The following is a 16,699-nucleotide window of genomic DNA, read 5'->3' as shown; positions in this document are numbered from 1 at the left end:
TAAACAAGGTGCTGACATATTTCTACCAATAGTGTAAAAATATTTTTCTCTTAATAGGTTGCATTTTTATAATATTCACTGATTTACCACATGAAAAATATATATTGTTTACTGGTGATGATCAACACAAGTCAACCAATTTTGTTATCCATCACATATTCCATAAATTTCATGAAAATTCTTATTTCTGGAAGTTGTTTACAGAATTGAGTTTGTGATGATAGATAATGGTCTGGCAACTGTTATTCATTGTGTCCCCAGAGCAGTGGGGCAATTGGAGTCAAGGTGATACTGTGAACCTTGGATCAGAGGTCTTTCCCACAACATGCTCGGATAACCCTGTCCCTGATCTGTTTGGTTCTAACTCCATAGATGATGGGATTGAGCATGGGAGGTACCAGTAGATAGACATTAGCAAACATGATGTGTACCACTCGGGGCACATGATGGCCAAAGCGGTGGGTGAGGAATGTGAAGAGGGCTGGGATATATAAAGCCAAGATTACACAGATATGAGAGGCACATGTGCCAAAAGCCTTAAGGCGGGCTTCACCTGAAGGTAACCGCAGCACAGCTCTCAAAATCATCACATAGGATATACCAATGACAATCATATCAAAGCCACCCACAGAGAAGGCTACAAAGAGACCATACACACGATTGACTCTTGTATCAGCACACACCAGCTTCAGCACAGCCATGTGCTCACAGTATGATTGGGGAATGACCTTGTTGGGGCAGAAGGGCATCCTGGAGACCATGAAGCAGAAGGGGCTCACCCATAGCAGCCCTCTCACCATCACGACTGCCCCCAGTTTAACCACTACAGCTGTGGTGAGGATGCTAGAGTGCCGGAGCGGGAAGCAGATAGCCACGTAGCGGTCCAAGGCCATAGCCATGAGGATCCCAGACTCCACTGAAGAGAAGGCATGGATGAAGAACACCTGGATGAGGCAAGCATGATATTCAATCTCGTGTGCATGAAACCAGAGTATGGCCAACATTTTTGGTTGAGTGGAAGAGGAAAGAACTAGGTCACTGATAGCCAACATGGCCAGAAAAAGATACATGGGCTCATGCAATGTGTGGTCGGTTCGGATTATATGAAGGATAATGATATTGCCAACTACAGCCACGAGATACATGACACAGAATGGAAAGGCAATCCAAAATTGGGAATTCTCCAGTCCTGGAATTCCAAGCAGGATGAAGGATGCAGGATGAGAAGAGGTGTTCCCTGAAGCCAACATCAGGTGATGGTTAATGTGTTCTCCATTGAGAAGATCATCTGCTCTCTGTAGAGGGTAAGAATTAAATAAATTATTATCATTATTTATAAGTCTTTTGCATGGTGCAATTGGGTATTGGGGCGATGAGGTTTAATGGTAAACTGGAATAATTTTAAGTTTTAATGAATAAAAGTTTATAATTTAAAATTATGCTGCTTTTCATTTTTATTCATATTCATGTCATTCAAAATGGAATTAGAACATTCTAGCTTGAAGTGTTATTATATTTTAAAGAAATAATATTCTTTTGAAGGCAAGATCTCCAAAGCTAGATGTGTCATAATCATTTTTTTCCTTTGTATTCTTTAAACAAAACAGCTGTCTCACACCAACCCCAGTTTTCCCCATAAGTTCTTTTTCTTTTTTACAGTACACAAAACGATAACATTTATTTAAGGGATGATAAAGCAAAGAAACGTGAGCATGGTTGGGGAGTGGGCCAGGAGAAAATGGATGTAAGAGAAGAAGTGGAGAGAGAGCACCTCAGCATCCGTCTCCCAAGAGCAGGACACACTTCTTCCAGTGCTGGCTGCTTTTGAGGTAGAAGTGTGGTGGCTATTCACATGGCACATGTCCCACCCAGAAGGAAACATGCCCCAGTAAGGGGCAGTTTATTGGACAAGTGGGATAGAATTACATGGGGGCGAGGACTTGTGACTTGGGACTTCCAGCTCTGTGGCCCTAAGGCTACCTGCCTTATCCCATCTCATCCCCACCCATAAGTCCTTTCTGTCCCTTTGTTAAGACACTTGGACAACTTTTGATAGTAGGAAACCCTACTACCAGGACTTGAAAAATGGTTTTTTGTAGTGATGTTGAATTTTCTTTGAAGGTTAAAGAAAACTGACTTACTAATTGTGAATCCGTAAATGAAAAAAATATATTTATTACATGGAATTTAATATTAGGGATCAGTTAAATCTAGCTGTAAAATGTCAGATCATAAATAATTTAGGCTTCTGGACTATACATTCTCTGTTTTATTCAATTTCACCCTTTTGGTAAAAAAAAGGGCCATAATTGATATATAAATGCATGTGTGGAGCTGTGTTTCAATTAAACTTTATATATGAAAATGGGCTGCAATGTATTTGAGTTATAATTTGTTGATGCCTCTGCTGGATGATCAGTTTGTTGTGAGTTCAGCATTGAGCCTTGCGCACCTATGTCTTTTTTCTGAATAGAAATATAATAAACTTTTGTTCAATGAATTAACAACTCCCCTCACTCAGTAGAAACCATCTCATTATCTAATGAACAATATCCTTAAATATCCCATGGAAACCTCTTAACCAGACTTTCATCTATGCTCACAAGACATAATGTCTATTTCTCATTCTAGAAATTGCTCTACCTTTCAACATTTTCTCAGTGCTACCCTCTGTTTTAGCCTTTCAGGAACTGATGCTACCTTCTTGTCTCTCTGGTGACCGACTTCAGAATGAATGGTACATATCTCACTTGGTTCTTAACCAACACCTTTTTACTATTTAACCTCATCTGCCCTGTGGCTTGGTTTGAAAATATTAGTTCTTCCTTCATAACAGAAACACCCAAAAAATAAGATTATCCTTTCAAATCCCTTTAACAAATAACTTCTTGGGGCTTAGAAATGTTTTTTTCAACTAGATCAAGTTATTCTAAAAAGTGTTTCATCAACATCTCAGTTCAAGCCTCTTTCTTATTTGCTCTACTTTACAATTGTATGAGAAAAATGGAGGTTTCACTTTATAAGAATTACTGTAAACTAGAGATATTACCATTTTACCTAGAGAATAGCTACAGGAATGCTCAAAAACAAATACTCCTATTTAGAGTATGACAAAATTAGAACCACATATCCTCTGGAACCCAGAGGCACTTTTATATCTCTTCTGCCTGGTGTAGTCTTGTCAAAGAGTATCTTCTGTTCTGTTGAGTGAGTATCTTTCTCCTTGCTTACCCTTTGCCCGTTCTATGTCACCTTTCCATATGGGGACACAGTGTTCAAGGTCAAAGACACCTATAGAATCATATTTAGACCATGCTTCTTCTTGAAAAAAAGTACTGGAAAATGTTCTAGCTTTAGGTAAAATTTCCCAAAGTATATGATCTCTTTTTGCCTTTGGTGGGAATGATATTTTTTGAGGCACAGAACTATAGGCTTTTAAAATTTATTTTTCTAACTCACACAAAAGAGAAAAACAGAGTTCAGAGAAGTTAAGTGATTTTCCAGAATCACAGACTAAATAATGTCCTATGTAATGGTCCACAGCCAGCACTCTGGGTGGTACACAACTGCCTTAGCTAGATAAAGTTTGGGACTCAGACTCAGGGTGAGCGAAGTAGAGACTGTTATCCTGTCATGAAAAACACAGATACAAAATTAGCTTACTTGATTGTACACTGAATTAGAGATACACGTACACTTGACACAGGACCTCTGCTACTTTACGGAACCAGAGATTCCAGAAGAGGCTCCAGGCTGGCTCCCTTGCATCTCTGGTGATACACTGACTTCTCTGAGATAACATCTTTATTTGCTGGTTCCCATGAGGCTTAATGGAAAACTCACCTATTCTACACTCTATTTTCGAGGTGGTGATTTTTTTCTACAACCAAATTTCAGTTGCCTATATTCTGCAGACCATTTCAAAAGCCAGTTTCTCCCTTCCTACCCCCATCAATATCATACATTTCCCATTATTCTTTCCACAGGACAGAGAAAGCCACCCACCCATCCCCACCAATGAAAAGATGCCTCTAAGCCTTTCTCATTCTACTTTGCTATTCTGTCAGCTCTGATTCTCTGCTCTCAGATTTTCTTTCTTGGGCGGACACTAGAAGAGCAGAGCTTACCTGGGACCCAAGTCTGAAGAGGGAGCCGGAACCCTTGACAGGAGAATCTCTTTCCTGTCTGTACTTTCTGCTGCTGTGCCATGGAATCTTGTGCCTTTGCTGTCAGAAATTCCCTTTTCTGTTTTTACAGACTCATGAACTCAACATAGGCAGAGAGTTAAAAGCTAAAAGTCACGTGGCGTTCATAGGGAACTGATCAATGCTTGGCCGTTTTTGTCCAATGTGTGATTTTCAATATGGGAAACTCGGATTATCCATTTGTTTTGGGCTGAGGCATGCAAATATGTGTCAACTACATGGTTAGGGAAAAGGAGAATGGCATAGTGATTTTCCTTCCCAGCAGTCCTTCATTCATATCCTGCTATTAACCTGTTTCTTTCCCTTTACTCCCAGACTGCAATGCTCACAAACAGGGTGCCTAGTGAAAGCTGAAATTAGAGCACATCCCTTTCAAACATTATAGGTAGGCTCATGATGCTTTGAACTTTATTTTCAGGCTCCCAAAATGCAACAACCTTGCAAAAGTTCTTTGTAGCTTTAGGTTTAGGAGATATGGTTTCAAGATCTCTGATTTCAGAATGGAGCTCACCTTTCATCTGTGAATATGGGCTTATACTTGTCAGTGTCACTGGTCTGCTGGACCTCAATTTCTCCACCTATTACGTGTATGTTGTTGAGTCTACCAGCCAACTGTGCTGCTAAAAGTCCCCGGAATCTTGCTAAGAAATAGCTTCAGGGAACTGTCCTTTAGTTCTACCTCAGAAAAAATATAATTTTTTTAATAAAAAGAAATGTAAACTCTTCTCATTTCAGTGTATTGAAACTATGGTGAACGAAGACACTCGAGCAGGTGGGATTCAGATCAAATCTCCTTTATGAATGTTTTATGCATGGAAGGGTCTTTCTACCATTCTGAGATTTGTCTGAAGGACACAGTGGAATCCTTTATTCTTTCTTTCTTTTTTTTTTAAATTTGTTTGACAGGTAGAGTGAGAGAGAGAGAGAGAGAGAGAGAGAGAAAGGTCTTCCTTCCGTTGGTTAACTCCCCAGAAGTCCATCACAGCTGGTGCTGCGTCGATCTGAAGCCAGGAGCCAGGTGCTTCTTCCTGGTCTCCCATGTGGGTGCAGGCGCCCAAGCACTTGGGCCATCCTCCACTGCCCTCCCGGACCACAGCAGAGAGCTGGACTGGAAGAGGAGCAGCTGGGACTAGAACCTGGCGCCCATATGGGATGCCGGCGCTGCAGGTGGAGGATTAACCAAGTGAGCCAAAGCGCTGGCCTCTGAAATTCTTGAGTCGTATTTCCATGTGGGATTAAAGATCAATGGTCATGGATATCTAGACCTGAAGCTCCTATTGAGTTAGCCCTCTGCATAGGCATTGTCTTACCCTCCAGTTTCTTGGCGATTCTCAGAGTCCTTCTTTTCTCTGGGAAGGATAGGAGTGCCTGAGCCATGGGGATTCACTCACCCTGAGCTCTGTTCTGTCTTTGGCTAATCTGGGCATTGCCATAAGTGGTTCGAATAAGCTCCTGGGATCCAGTCTTTGACAGTAACCTCAGGTCAGTGCCTATTTAAAGGACTAGATCTGCCCTTCCCTTTCCCCCAAACATTAATTCTCTCCTTTTCCCTAAGCCCCACTGCCCTCTCACTCACACTGGTTTCCTCTGAGACTGGAAACTGAAGTTGTATACATTAACCCATAACTTCTCTCTCTCCTCTGTATACATAATTGCAAAGGTAGGGAATCTGCATATATGTGCATGATTATCTGAAAATGAGCTTATCTGTATACATGTACTATTTGTGAGGCAGAGTATGCATATATTTACAACTGAAGGGATATTTTGTGCCAGTTGAAAATGTGTTGATAATTCATATATGTTGTGTGTATATATGAAATTTGTTAATAAACATGTGTAATTTGTTTAAGGGGCTGCATTTGCATTTGAGTGTATGTGTGTGTATAAGCTTGTGTATCTCTGAAAGTTTGGATAATTATGTATGTTACATATGCATAATTAGTGTGATATCATCATCCTGTGAATGTTGTGTCCTGGATGGCACACATGTTGTGATGGCATGTGCCTAACTACATACCTGAGGGTGTGAGATTACCTATCAGTGTTTTCTCATATGAGCATGTAAATATAAGCAGTATGGTTTGAGGTGCTGGCAAATTATTGGTGCTTCATTGCATAGAGAGGTAGTTCTGCTACCAAAGCCCTGCCAGCTGTCTACTTCTGAGATAGGGATCATCTGGAGAGGAGAAGGGAATTCCCTTGGGGATAGTCCATGTCAGAAACCATGAAGCCAGAAGGTCCTCCTCACTCAACCTTGACAGCTAAAGCCTAAAAGGCTCTCACACTCTCATTTCCTAAATAGACTCTTGCTGAAATTCTCTGATTGTATCTTCTCAGCACTCCTTGATTTATTTAATTTCAACTTCAATGAGGTATGAAAGAATGATATGAGAAGTAAACATTTAAAAACTGAAAGGAAACATTTATTTTAAGAGTGCAAAACAGTTTTCAGAAGATATGCTTCTTGAAATAAAATAAAAAATTCTGAATGCACATTTAAAGGGAAATTACCAAGGTCACCAGGTCTGCGTCAATGTGTTTATGGCAGAGTCCTCAGCATGTTCACAAAGGGCATGATTTGTTTTCAGATATAAGCATCGTAAAGCCTCAGATAAAATTGTTTTTGTGAAAGAGTCCAAGTTTACAAGGAATGGTTGAAGTTTTATTGCGTTGAGGACCAAGCTGCCATTGTTCATTAAAATTTTGGTTTTATCTCAGGTTGCAAATTATTTTTCTTTGTTTATCTTAACTTTAGCATGTGAAGTGCTCACATAATACTGAAAGCAGAACAAAGTTCATGTCCTTTACTTTCTTTTTTTATTCTTTCTTTTTAAAAGAAACTTTCTCCCTAAATAGAAAGTGACATCTAGGGGCAGGCCCTGTGTTTCTGCATCTGTTAACTCTTCCAAATATCATGGTGACACCAAGCAAGTATAACACCCAGGCTCTCATGAGAGTTACTTCTCAAGTCCTCCAGACCACTTTTCAACTTTTTGAGCTGGCTGGCTGCAAAGAATGTGTGATAGAAACACCAGTATTTCCTGATTGACCCTTCTACAGGTCTTTCATCACCACTGCCTTTCAAATACTTGCATCTCTGTAGGAAGCAATGAGGGCTCAGGAAACCCTATTGGAGTCCAAAATAATGTGAAAAGGATTCTGGGCTGTATTGAGAGTCTAGGAAATTTTGCAATTCATAGACAAAGACTAGAAATAGAGGGAAGTGGTGTTCAGAATAGATCCAAGCTGAAGGTTTGGGAGTTAAGTGTGATATCAGCAATAAGTTTGTAAACAAATAATTATTCCTATGAGAAAATATCAAAGCTAATTATGTTACAGAAAGAAAACAGAATTATTATGATTTTTGTGACCCTAAATTTGACATTTATTTTATTATTTATGTATGTATACTTTATTGCTGCTCATTTGTTTATGGATATTTTATTTTGCTTCACTCAATATTTTTATTAGGCTAATTTCTGTTTTCTAGAAAATAAGTTTTTTGGGTCCTTTAACTTGGCTTCAGCTCCACCATTTTATGGTATCCTAATTTTCTGAATTCCCTTCTAGCTTGCTTCATAATAACCATTTATATTTAGAAAGAACTACTTCAAATATATCTTGATATTTTTACCATCATAGAAACAATTGGAATAAATACATCAGGGATATTTATAAAGTCCAGTTTATAGAAAAGGGACCATAGAAGGCAATGGTTTCCAAGTCCTACTGTTAGTCACTGGAGGAACAAAGAATTCCATCTTAATGTTTATTATTTTGCCTGGACAAAATCACCATACATCTTGGTGTCCACCACTTTCTCTATGACCAAAATCCTAGATAAGGAAATTTAAATACTTATAACGAGGCTTCCCAGTTCTAAGTCCATCACCCTCAATAAAACTGAAGAAATCACTAGAAAACAACAGACACATTTTTCAAGTTAATGAAGATTCATGGGTGTTACTCCCAGACGTTCAGATTGATTTGATCTAGATTGAGATCTTGGCTTCAAATATATTTTAGAAGATTTCCAAATAATTCTAATGTACTCACAAAGTTACAAGCACTCATCTAGTAGACTGATTTTAATGATATTAAAGCAAATGTCCTAACAGCACTCTGGCCTCATAATCAGCCCTTAAGGCATGCGGATCCGGCTGAAAAGCCCATGAGAGTATTTCAGGCATGGAAAGCCAAGACACTCTGGGGGAAAAAAAAAAAAACCTAAATGAAAGATCTCCATGAGTGAGATCCCAGTGGAAAGAACGGGTCATCAAAGAAGGAGGTACCTTTCTCTGAAGGGAGGAGAGAACTTCCACTTTGACCATGGCCTTGTCTAAATATGATCAGAGTCGGTGAACTCAGGGGGCTTCCATAGCCTTGGCAGCTCATGACAAGAGCCTAGGGTGATTACTGATGCCATAAACAAGAGTGTCAATTTGCTAAGTCAACAACAGGAGTCACTGTGCACTTACTCCTCATGTAGGATCTCTGTCCTTAATGTGCTGTACAGTGTGATTTAATGCTATAACTAGTACTCAAACAGTATTTTTCACTTTATGTTTCTGTGTGGGAGCAAACTGTTGAAATCTTTACTTAATGTGTGCTAAACTGATCTTATGTATATAAAGAGAAACGAAAATGAATCTTGATGTGAATGGAAGGGGAGAGGGAGTGGATAAGGGGAGGGTTGTGGGTTGGAGGGACGTTTTGGGGGGGAAGCCATTGTAATCCATAAGCTGTACTTTGGAAATTTATATTCATATTCTGTCTTTGCTACTTGCAAATAAAGATGTCAAAAAATCTCAAAAAAAAAAAACACCACCTTATGACAATAAAAAAGGTCAAAATTAAAATAAAAAAAAAAAACAAACAAGCAAATGGCCAACAAAGGTGGATGCTGTGCATTGAGCTGATAGTAGATATATGTTGAATGGAGTAGTTAAGAACAAAAACCATGCATTTTGATCTTTGGTTCATCACCAAAATGGTGAGTTTGATGAGTTTGTGGGGGACATTTTAAAAATTTTCATAGTAGAAGGAGGTTTATATTCTTTCTTTAGTAACTCTTTTCACTTCCTCTACTGTCTCCTTGAATATTATATTTCAGATTGTTTTAATTATTTTAATCTTTCATCAGTTTTGTTACCCATTTTGCCTTCTCTTATTCACTATATTTTGTAAAAATATGTTCCAATTATCTGTTTATATCTCATTATCTATATTATGATGCCTTTTTATTTATTTATTTATTTGACAGAGTTAAACAGTGAGGGAGAGAGACAGAGAGAAAGGTCTTCCTTCCGTTGGTTAACTCCCCAAGTGGCCGCTACAGCCAGAGTTATGCCAATCCAAAGCCAGGAGCCAGGTGCTTCTTCCTGGTCTCCCATGTGGGTGCAGGGGCCCAAGTACTTGGGCCATCCTCCACTGCCTCCCCAGGCCACAGCAGAGAGCTGGACTGGAAGAGGAGCAACTGGGACTAGAATCCAGCGCCCATATGGGATGCTGGTACCGCAGACAGAGGATTAACCAATGAGCCATGGTGCCAGCCCCTATGATGCCATTTTTAACCAGAAATGTCTACACTGTTTGGTCTTGGTGTTTGAATGCATATACGACAAGCTGTATTTCTAAGTTTATTTACATACATCTTCAGCAGTCAGTGACATTTGAGTTGGATACAGTGTTCTATGACAATATTTTAGTAGCTGGTTTTCATTTAGTTCTTAAGTAATGCATTTCCATTATTCTAATATAGAGTTTTATTTTTATCTTAAATTTTTAACTCAAATGCAAACTTTGTAAAATAAAGGCCTTTTTATGTTTTTAAAATTTTTAGCCAATGGACTAACCTTATTAATCACATAATCGGTTCTTCCTTCATCTTCTGTAAGATAATATTTTCATGATTTTTGCACTCATTCACTTTTTCCTAGGAAATAGCGTTATTTTCTAATGATTTTTAAGTGTATTTTTACACCTTTGCCAATTTTGCGTGCTGTTAATTCCAGTAGCTTATGTTGCATTTTGATATATTAAAGGTCAAGTCCTTTCCCATCTTTGTTGTTCTCAGTATTGCACTGAATACATTAGCATATTTATAGAACTTATATTTTAAGATCCATCTGTTAGTATCAACTAAATATTTTAAGACTTTTATTATTGACAAAGCTTTGAATTTATATATATTTATAGAAGAACTCACATCTCTTCAGCATTGAAGATTCTTCAATTCAGGAATTAAGGAATAAAGGGCTTTGTGTTTAATCCATTTTTATGGATCTCCCTTTGCCACCAAATGCAAATTTTTGTATTAGCAATATATTTTGTACTTTTTAGGCTTTCTTGAATAAAGTTCTATTTTTATAAAATTTCTCAGTGGTTAATTTTGTGAATAGAGGAAACTATTCATTTGTGATATCTCGTTATCTCAGTAAACAATTTTAATAGATTACAGTCTGGGACCAGCATTGGGATGCAAGCAGGTTGAGACACTGCATGTGACTCCTGCATTCCATAATGGAATACTGGTGGTTTGAATTTGACTGCTTTACTTCCTGCTCCCTCCTAATGCACTCAGAAAGGCAGCAAATGATGGCCCATGTGCTTGGGTCCTTGTCACCCATGCAGAAGACCTAGATGTAGTTCCTGGCTTCCAGCTGCAGCCTGGCCCAGCCTTGGCTATTGTGATTTTAGGAAGTGAGCCGGTGGATGGAAGATATTTCTCTCTCTCTGATGCTCTGCCTTTCAAATAAATAAATAAATCTTTAAAAAAGGATTACAGTCTACTCTTTAGGATTTTTTTCCATAAAAATACAATTAAAACCCAAATGAAAATATTTTTCCCAAAGTAACACAATTTCTTTCTATTTAGTTGTCTTTGTAAATTTACCAATACTCTTCCATAAAGTGTTGGATAGTAGTGTGATAGTAGATGTGTTGACTTGTCACAGGTTTTAATAAAATTGGGTTCGATAGGTCACCATTAAATATGTTAGCTCTGTACTTCTGGAACTTTAATTTTCTCCTAATATTAATTATTTTTATACTTTGAAAAATTTCCATTAATTTTCTGGAATTCATTTCTCAAAACTAGAGGAAATCATGTTTTCCTTTCTTTCTTTTTCAATTTCTTGATTTGAACATTTTTTCTTTCTTTTAAAAATGTTTATTCATATAAAGAGAAGATATTTAATGTATTCCATAGATACAGTTCTAAGAAGACAATTACAGTTCCCCACACTCCCTTGCTCTCTCTATTCCCCCTCCCTCCCTGTTCTGGCTTCATCAGTTTTTGCAAAAACATAATTTGAATTCTATATTCAAAGGTTTAATTCAACACTAATCATAATATTCACTTTCTTTCATTTACAGGACAATGTCTGCAGTGTCCAAGTGTACCATTCTTTAAAAGAGTTGAGAGTTGGATCTGATTTGTTAATAAGCTCTTTATAGTGTATAAGGTAACTTCTCAAGAAATGCACAGTGATTGAATTAATAGTGACAGCAGTGGATACTCTGAAGGTGGAAGATAACATATGAGTTGGTATAGTTAGGAATGATCCTTATGTTTTCTGTCTATTATAAAAAGGGGAAAGGTAATTTTAGAACAAAAAGCAGTGTTTCCCCAATGTGTATAATTTTGAAATATGGGTTAAATTTCAGTCATTACAAGGTCATGGTTCCTTTGGGATTCTCCTGTCAAGCTTGGAGAATCTAGCTAGTCTGCAATATTCTTTTTTTTTTTTTTTGACATTTATGTATGCCCAGTTTTGTTGCCATTCATTGTATTTTCACAGTATTTTTTTTTTGACAGGCAGAGTGGACAGTGAGAGAGAGAGAGACAAAGAGAAAGGTCTTCCTTTTCCATTGGTTCACCTTCCAATGGCTGCTGCGGCAGGAGCGCTGTGGCCAGCACACTGCGCTAATCCAAAGGCAGGAGCAAGGTGCTTCTCCTGGTCTCCCATGTGGGTGCAGGGCCCAAGCACTTGGGCCATCCTCCACTGCACTCCCGGGCCACAGCAGAGAGCTGGCCTGGAAGAGGGGCAACCGGGACAGAATCCGGCACCCCAACCGGGACTAGAACCCGGTGTGCTGGTACTGCAGGCAGAGGATTAGCCTATTGAGCCACTGTGCCAGCCCACAGTATGATTTTTAAAAGCAGATATTATGATAGTGAGTTTGGAAACCAGGGATGAATATTTTTTGTCAGAATTAGACATAGTAGGTCTTTGGTTTTGTTCAGATCAAATAAGGTAAAGAAGACCTCAGAACCCAGCCTAACTAGTTTCAAAACAAAAGAGTAATCAAAACGTTTTGTAAAGTAGATTTGGGCAAGATGTAAAGTAAGGAGAACTCTTGTTCATTGCTGATGAGATTATATATTGGTGAAGTCATTGGGGGAAAACAATATGGAGCGTCCTCAAAAAAATAAAAAAAGAAAATTACCCTTTGATCGCATCATCCCATTACTAGGTATAGGTTCAAAGGCAATAAAATTCTTTTGTCAAAGAGATATCTTTAATCTCATGTCTGTTACAGCATTATTCATAATAGACAAGATATAAGAATAACCTCAGTGTCTGTCAAAAGATGAATGGTTGAAGAAAACGTGATAAAATGTCATTCAGCTTTAAAAAGCAAGAAAATCGTGTGATTCGCTACAATATGGATGGACTTGATGGACACTATACTTAGTGAAATATTCCAGACAAGCAAATACAAGTATTATTTCAAAAAGTAAAACTCATGGAAACAGAGTAGAAGAGTGATTGAGCTGGTCATGGAAATAAATAAATAAGAATAGACACATAAATACTTAAAAGACTTGTTTATGGGAAGTGAGATACTCAGCAGACTCATAGAATGGCAGATGTCCTAAATAGCACTCTGGCCTCAGAATCAGCCCTAAAGGCATTCGGATCTGGCTGAAAAGCCCATGAGAGTATTTCAGGCATGGAAAGCCAAGACACTCTGGCAAAAGATCTCTGTGAGTGAGATCCCAGTGGAAAGAACAGGTCTTCAAAGAAGGAGGTACCTTTCTCTGAAGGGAGGAGAGAACCTCCACTTTGACTATGACTTTGTCTAAACAAGATAAGAATCGGAGAACTCAGAGGGCTTCCATAGCCTTGGAAACTCATGACTGGAGCATAGGGAGATTGCTGATGCCATAGACAGGAGTGTCAATTGGTAAAGTCAACAACAGGAGTCACTGTGCACTTACTCCTCATGTAGGATCTCTGTCCTTAATGTGCTGTGTATTGAGATTTAATGCTATAATGAGTACCCAAACAATATATTTCACTTTGTGTTTCTATGGGGGTGCAAACTGTTGAAATCCTTACTTAATGTATACTAAACTGATCCTCTGTAAAAAAAAAAAAAAAAGAAATTATCAACTCCCAACTTGACTCTCACTGGGATTAAACATGACAATAGGTCTGATCTGATTTCATCATCATTTAAAAAATCATCTATTATTTTTCACTTTATGTTTCTGTGTGGGAGCAAACTGTTGAAATCCTTACTTAATGTATACTAAGCTGATCTTCTGTATATTAAGATAATCGAAAATGAATCTTGATGTGAATGGAAGGGGAGAGGGAGTGGGAAAGGGGAGGGTAGTGGGTGGGAGAGACGATATGGGGGGGAAGCCATTGTAATCCATAAGCCGTACTTTGGAAATTTATATTCATTAAATAAAAGTTAAAAAAATACTTAAAAGATTGTGGTCTTCAAAAGGGAAAACAGGAGTTCTTCATAGAGAGATATTAATCAGAGAGATTATTATGATACGTAAGTATCTTAACAGTTAAGAATGAAGATGTTGAATTTTAAAGAAAGTTATAGAATTATTTATGCAGTATGGTATCATGTAGGTTTTTTACTGTTATTTATTTTTATTTATTTGAGAGAGAGAAAGAGAGAGAGAGAAAGAGAAAAGAGAGAGAGAGAGAGAGAGAGAGAGAGAGAGATGCTAAGATGCCCGAGTTGGGCCAGGCCTAATCCAGGAACCAGGAGCTCCGTGCAGGTGTCCTACATGGCTGGCAGAAGCCCAAATACTTGAGCCATCGCTGCTGCCTCTGAACATACACATTAACAGGAATTCTGGATCAGAAGTGGAGGCGGGACTCAAAACCAGGCAGTCTGATATGGAGATGTTAATGTCCCAAGTGACATCTTAACCCCTGTGCCACAGCACCTGCCCCCATCATGTATGTTTTAAAAACCTCTCGAAGTCCTCTCCATCTCTATATAGTTGTATTTGCATGTCAGTGCCTACTGATACTCCTAGAAGATATGTGTTAAATTGATTTGATCAGAACAGTAATGGCTTTGGACAGGGACATGATACCGAATCAAAGATAGATTATAAGATAACCTTGGTCTCAACTCTAATGCTTTATTTTTTTCTTTGTAAGCTGTGTGCTCATATACAATGAGTAACAATCAATTAATTCTATAAACACTACTGCAGGTTTTTTTCTCCTGAGGCTTTTAATTTGCATCATTCTCATTGGTTTCCTGTTGCCACCTCTTCTGCCATCCAATCCTTCTTCTGCATAGATTCCACAGTAATAGTCCTCATTTGCAGTTTGATGATATGGCTGTGGCACCAGTCCTTACACCACTTACTTTTCCATTGCTTCAAAATAAAGAACACACAATGTGGTTATAAAATCTCCTCACCATCTGGTCCCCGACAATCATTACTTCCAAACTATTCCTGTTGTATTTCTTTCCATGCACCTAAGCCTTCAAGAACTTCTGTGATCTCGTAGATATTCATTGATTTTTTTACACATGGAACTTCTTTCTCCCTCTCTGCATCACCATTTTCATTCCATTATGGTGGTCTAACTCAGGATTTATTCCTCTTTCCTGAACCTCTGGTGACCACCTTTCCTCAAACACACAGCCTGGGATGGGTTATTTACCTATTCCTATTACTCTAGGGCACATACTGTGATATTGTCCTTGTCAGTCTTATTAATTTTTCCTACTGTTTCTTTCTCCTCAATGGTCTATTGCTTACTTCAAAGACAATTCATTACAAATCCAGTTCATTTGTGTTGACTCCATTCAAATTGGTTTCATGGATATTTTACACTTGTAGTTAGTACCTTTGAATTCTATCTAAATTTTCTCTTGCATTTTATCCCTTTTCTGAATTGTACAGCCAGTCTTCTTACTCCTTTCTCTATGTTTCCCCATCTACCTCCTTTGCACACATCATCTGTTTCTAAAAAATGTTATTCTTTCCTTTACTGGAGTCCTTTTGTCCCAAAACATTTTTTTTATTTTTATTTTTTTATTTAGTTGAAATGCAGAGTTACAGAGAGGCAGAGGCAGAGAGAGAGAGAGGTCTTCCATCCACTGGTTCACTCCCAGGTGACCACAATGGCGGGAGCTGTGCTGATCCAAAGCCAGGAGCCAGGAGTTTCTTCCAGGCCTCCCACATGGGTGCAAGGTCCCAAGGATTTGGGCCATCTTTCACTGCTTTCCCAGGCCACACCAGAGAGCCAGATTAGAAGTAGAGCAGTTGGAACTTGAACTGGCACCCATATGGGATGCCGGCACTGAGGATGGCAGCTTTACCCGCTACGCCATAGTGTCCGCCCCCACAACACATTTCTAGTGCTCACCCTCTCTTTGTGACTCTTGCAGTTTCTGTTGTTTGCTGGACATATCCCCTGGACAGGGTTTCTGAGTGCCTGGACTCAGAAGCAATTAGAAGAACAGAGGCTTCAGGTACAAATCATACATTTCATAGAACATTTCATTAAAAACAAGTTGAGTGTATTTACCATCTGATATTTTATTTTTTCCATTTTAATGTGATATTAATCCAAAGAGAACAAATTCCATATTGTTCATAGGTACAATTCTAAGAACATAATGGTGTTCCTTCCTTTCTCCCTCCCTCTCACTTTCTCTCTCTCTGTTTCATTTTAAGATAACACATTTTTAATTTACAATGCAATCAAAGGCTTAATACTCCACCAAATAGAATTCAGCAAGTAAAAGTAAAAAGACCCTAATTCAGCCAGAGTATATGCAAGGGCAATACACAATAATCAAATGGAAAGATGACCATTTCACCCATATACATATACTGTAAACTTTAAAATAATTACAGATTAGTTCTTTTTTAAAAAAGATTTATTTATTTATTTGAAAGTCAGAGTTACACAGAAAGATAAGGAGAGGCAGAGAGAGGTCTTCCATCCGCTGGTTCACTCCCCAGCTGACCACAATGACCAGAGCTGTGCTGATCTGAAGCCAGGAGCCAGGAGCTTCTTCTGGGTCTCCCACACAGATGCAGGGGCCCAAGGACTTGAACCATCTTCTACTGCTTTCCCAGGCCATAGCAGAGAGCTGCATCGGAAGAGGAGCAGCCAGGACTAGAACCAGTGCCCATATGGGATGCTGGTACTTCAGGCCAGGGTTTTAACCCTCTGTGCCATAGCACCGGCCCCAGATTAGCT

General features: G+C 38.6%; 1 protein-coding gene across 1 annotated transcript; it reads right to left on the bottom strand.

The window, feature by feature from the left end:
* Positions 1-305: 305 nt before the first annotated feature.
* Positions 306-1,250, bottom strand: OLFR582 (olfactory receptor 582). The gene has a single exon (NM_001171428.1). The coding sequence runs from the start codon at positions 1,248-1,250 to the stop codon at positions 306-308; it is 945 nt and encodes a 314-aa protein (NP_001164899.1).
* Between the last annotated feature and the right edge of the window lie 15,449 nt (positions 1,251-16,699).

The sequence above is a fragment of the Oryctolagus cuniculus genome, chromosome 1 (genome assembly GCF_964237555.1).
Source record: "Oryctolagus cuniculus chromosome 1, mOryCun1.1, whole genome shotgun sequence".
Taxonomy (NCBI): domain Eukaryota; kingdom Metazoa; phylum Chordata; class Mammalia; order Lagomorpha; family Leporidae; genus Oryctolagus; species Oryctolagus cuniculus.
The sequence above is the reverse complement of the archived record's forward strand: the minus strand, read 5'-3'. Positions and strand labels throughout refer to the sequence as shown.

Bases quoted from the DNA above. Each gene is read 5' to 3' on its own strand.
- OLFR582 (NM_001171428.1), bottom strand. From the start codon at position 1,250: ATGTTGGCTTCAGGGAACACCTCTTCTCATCCTGCATCCTTCATCCTG.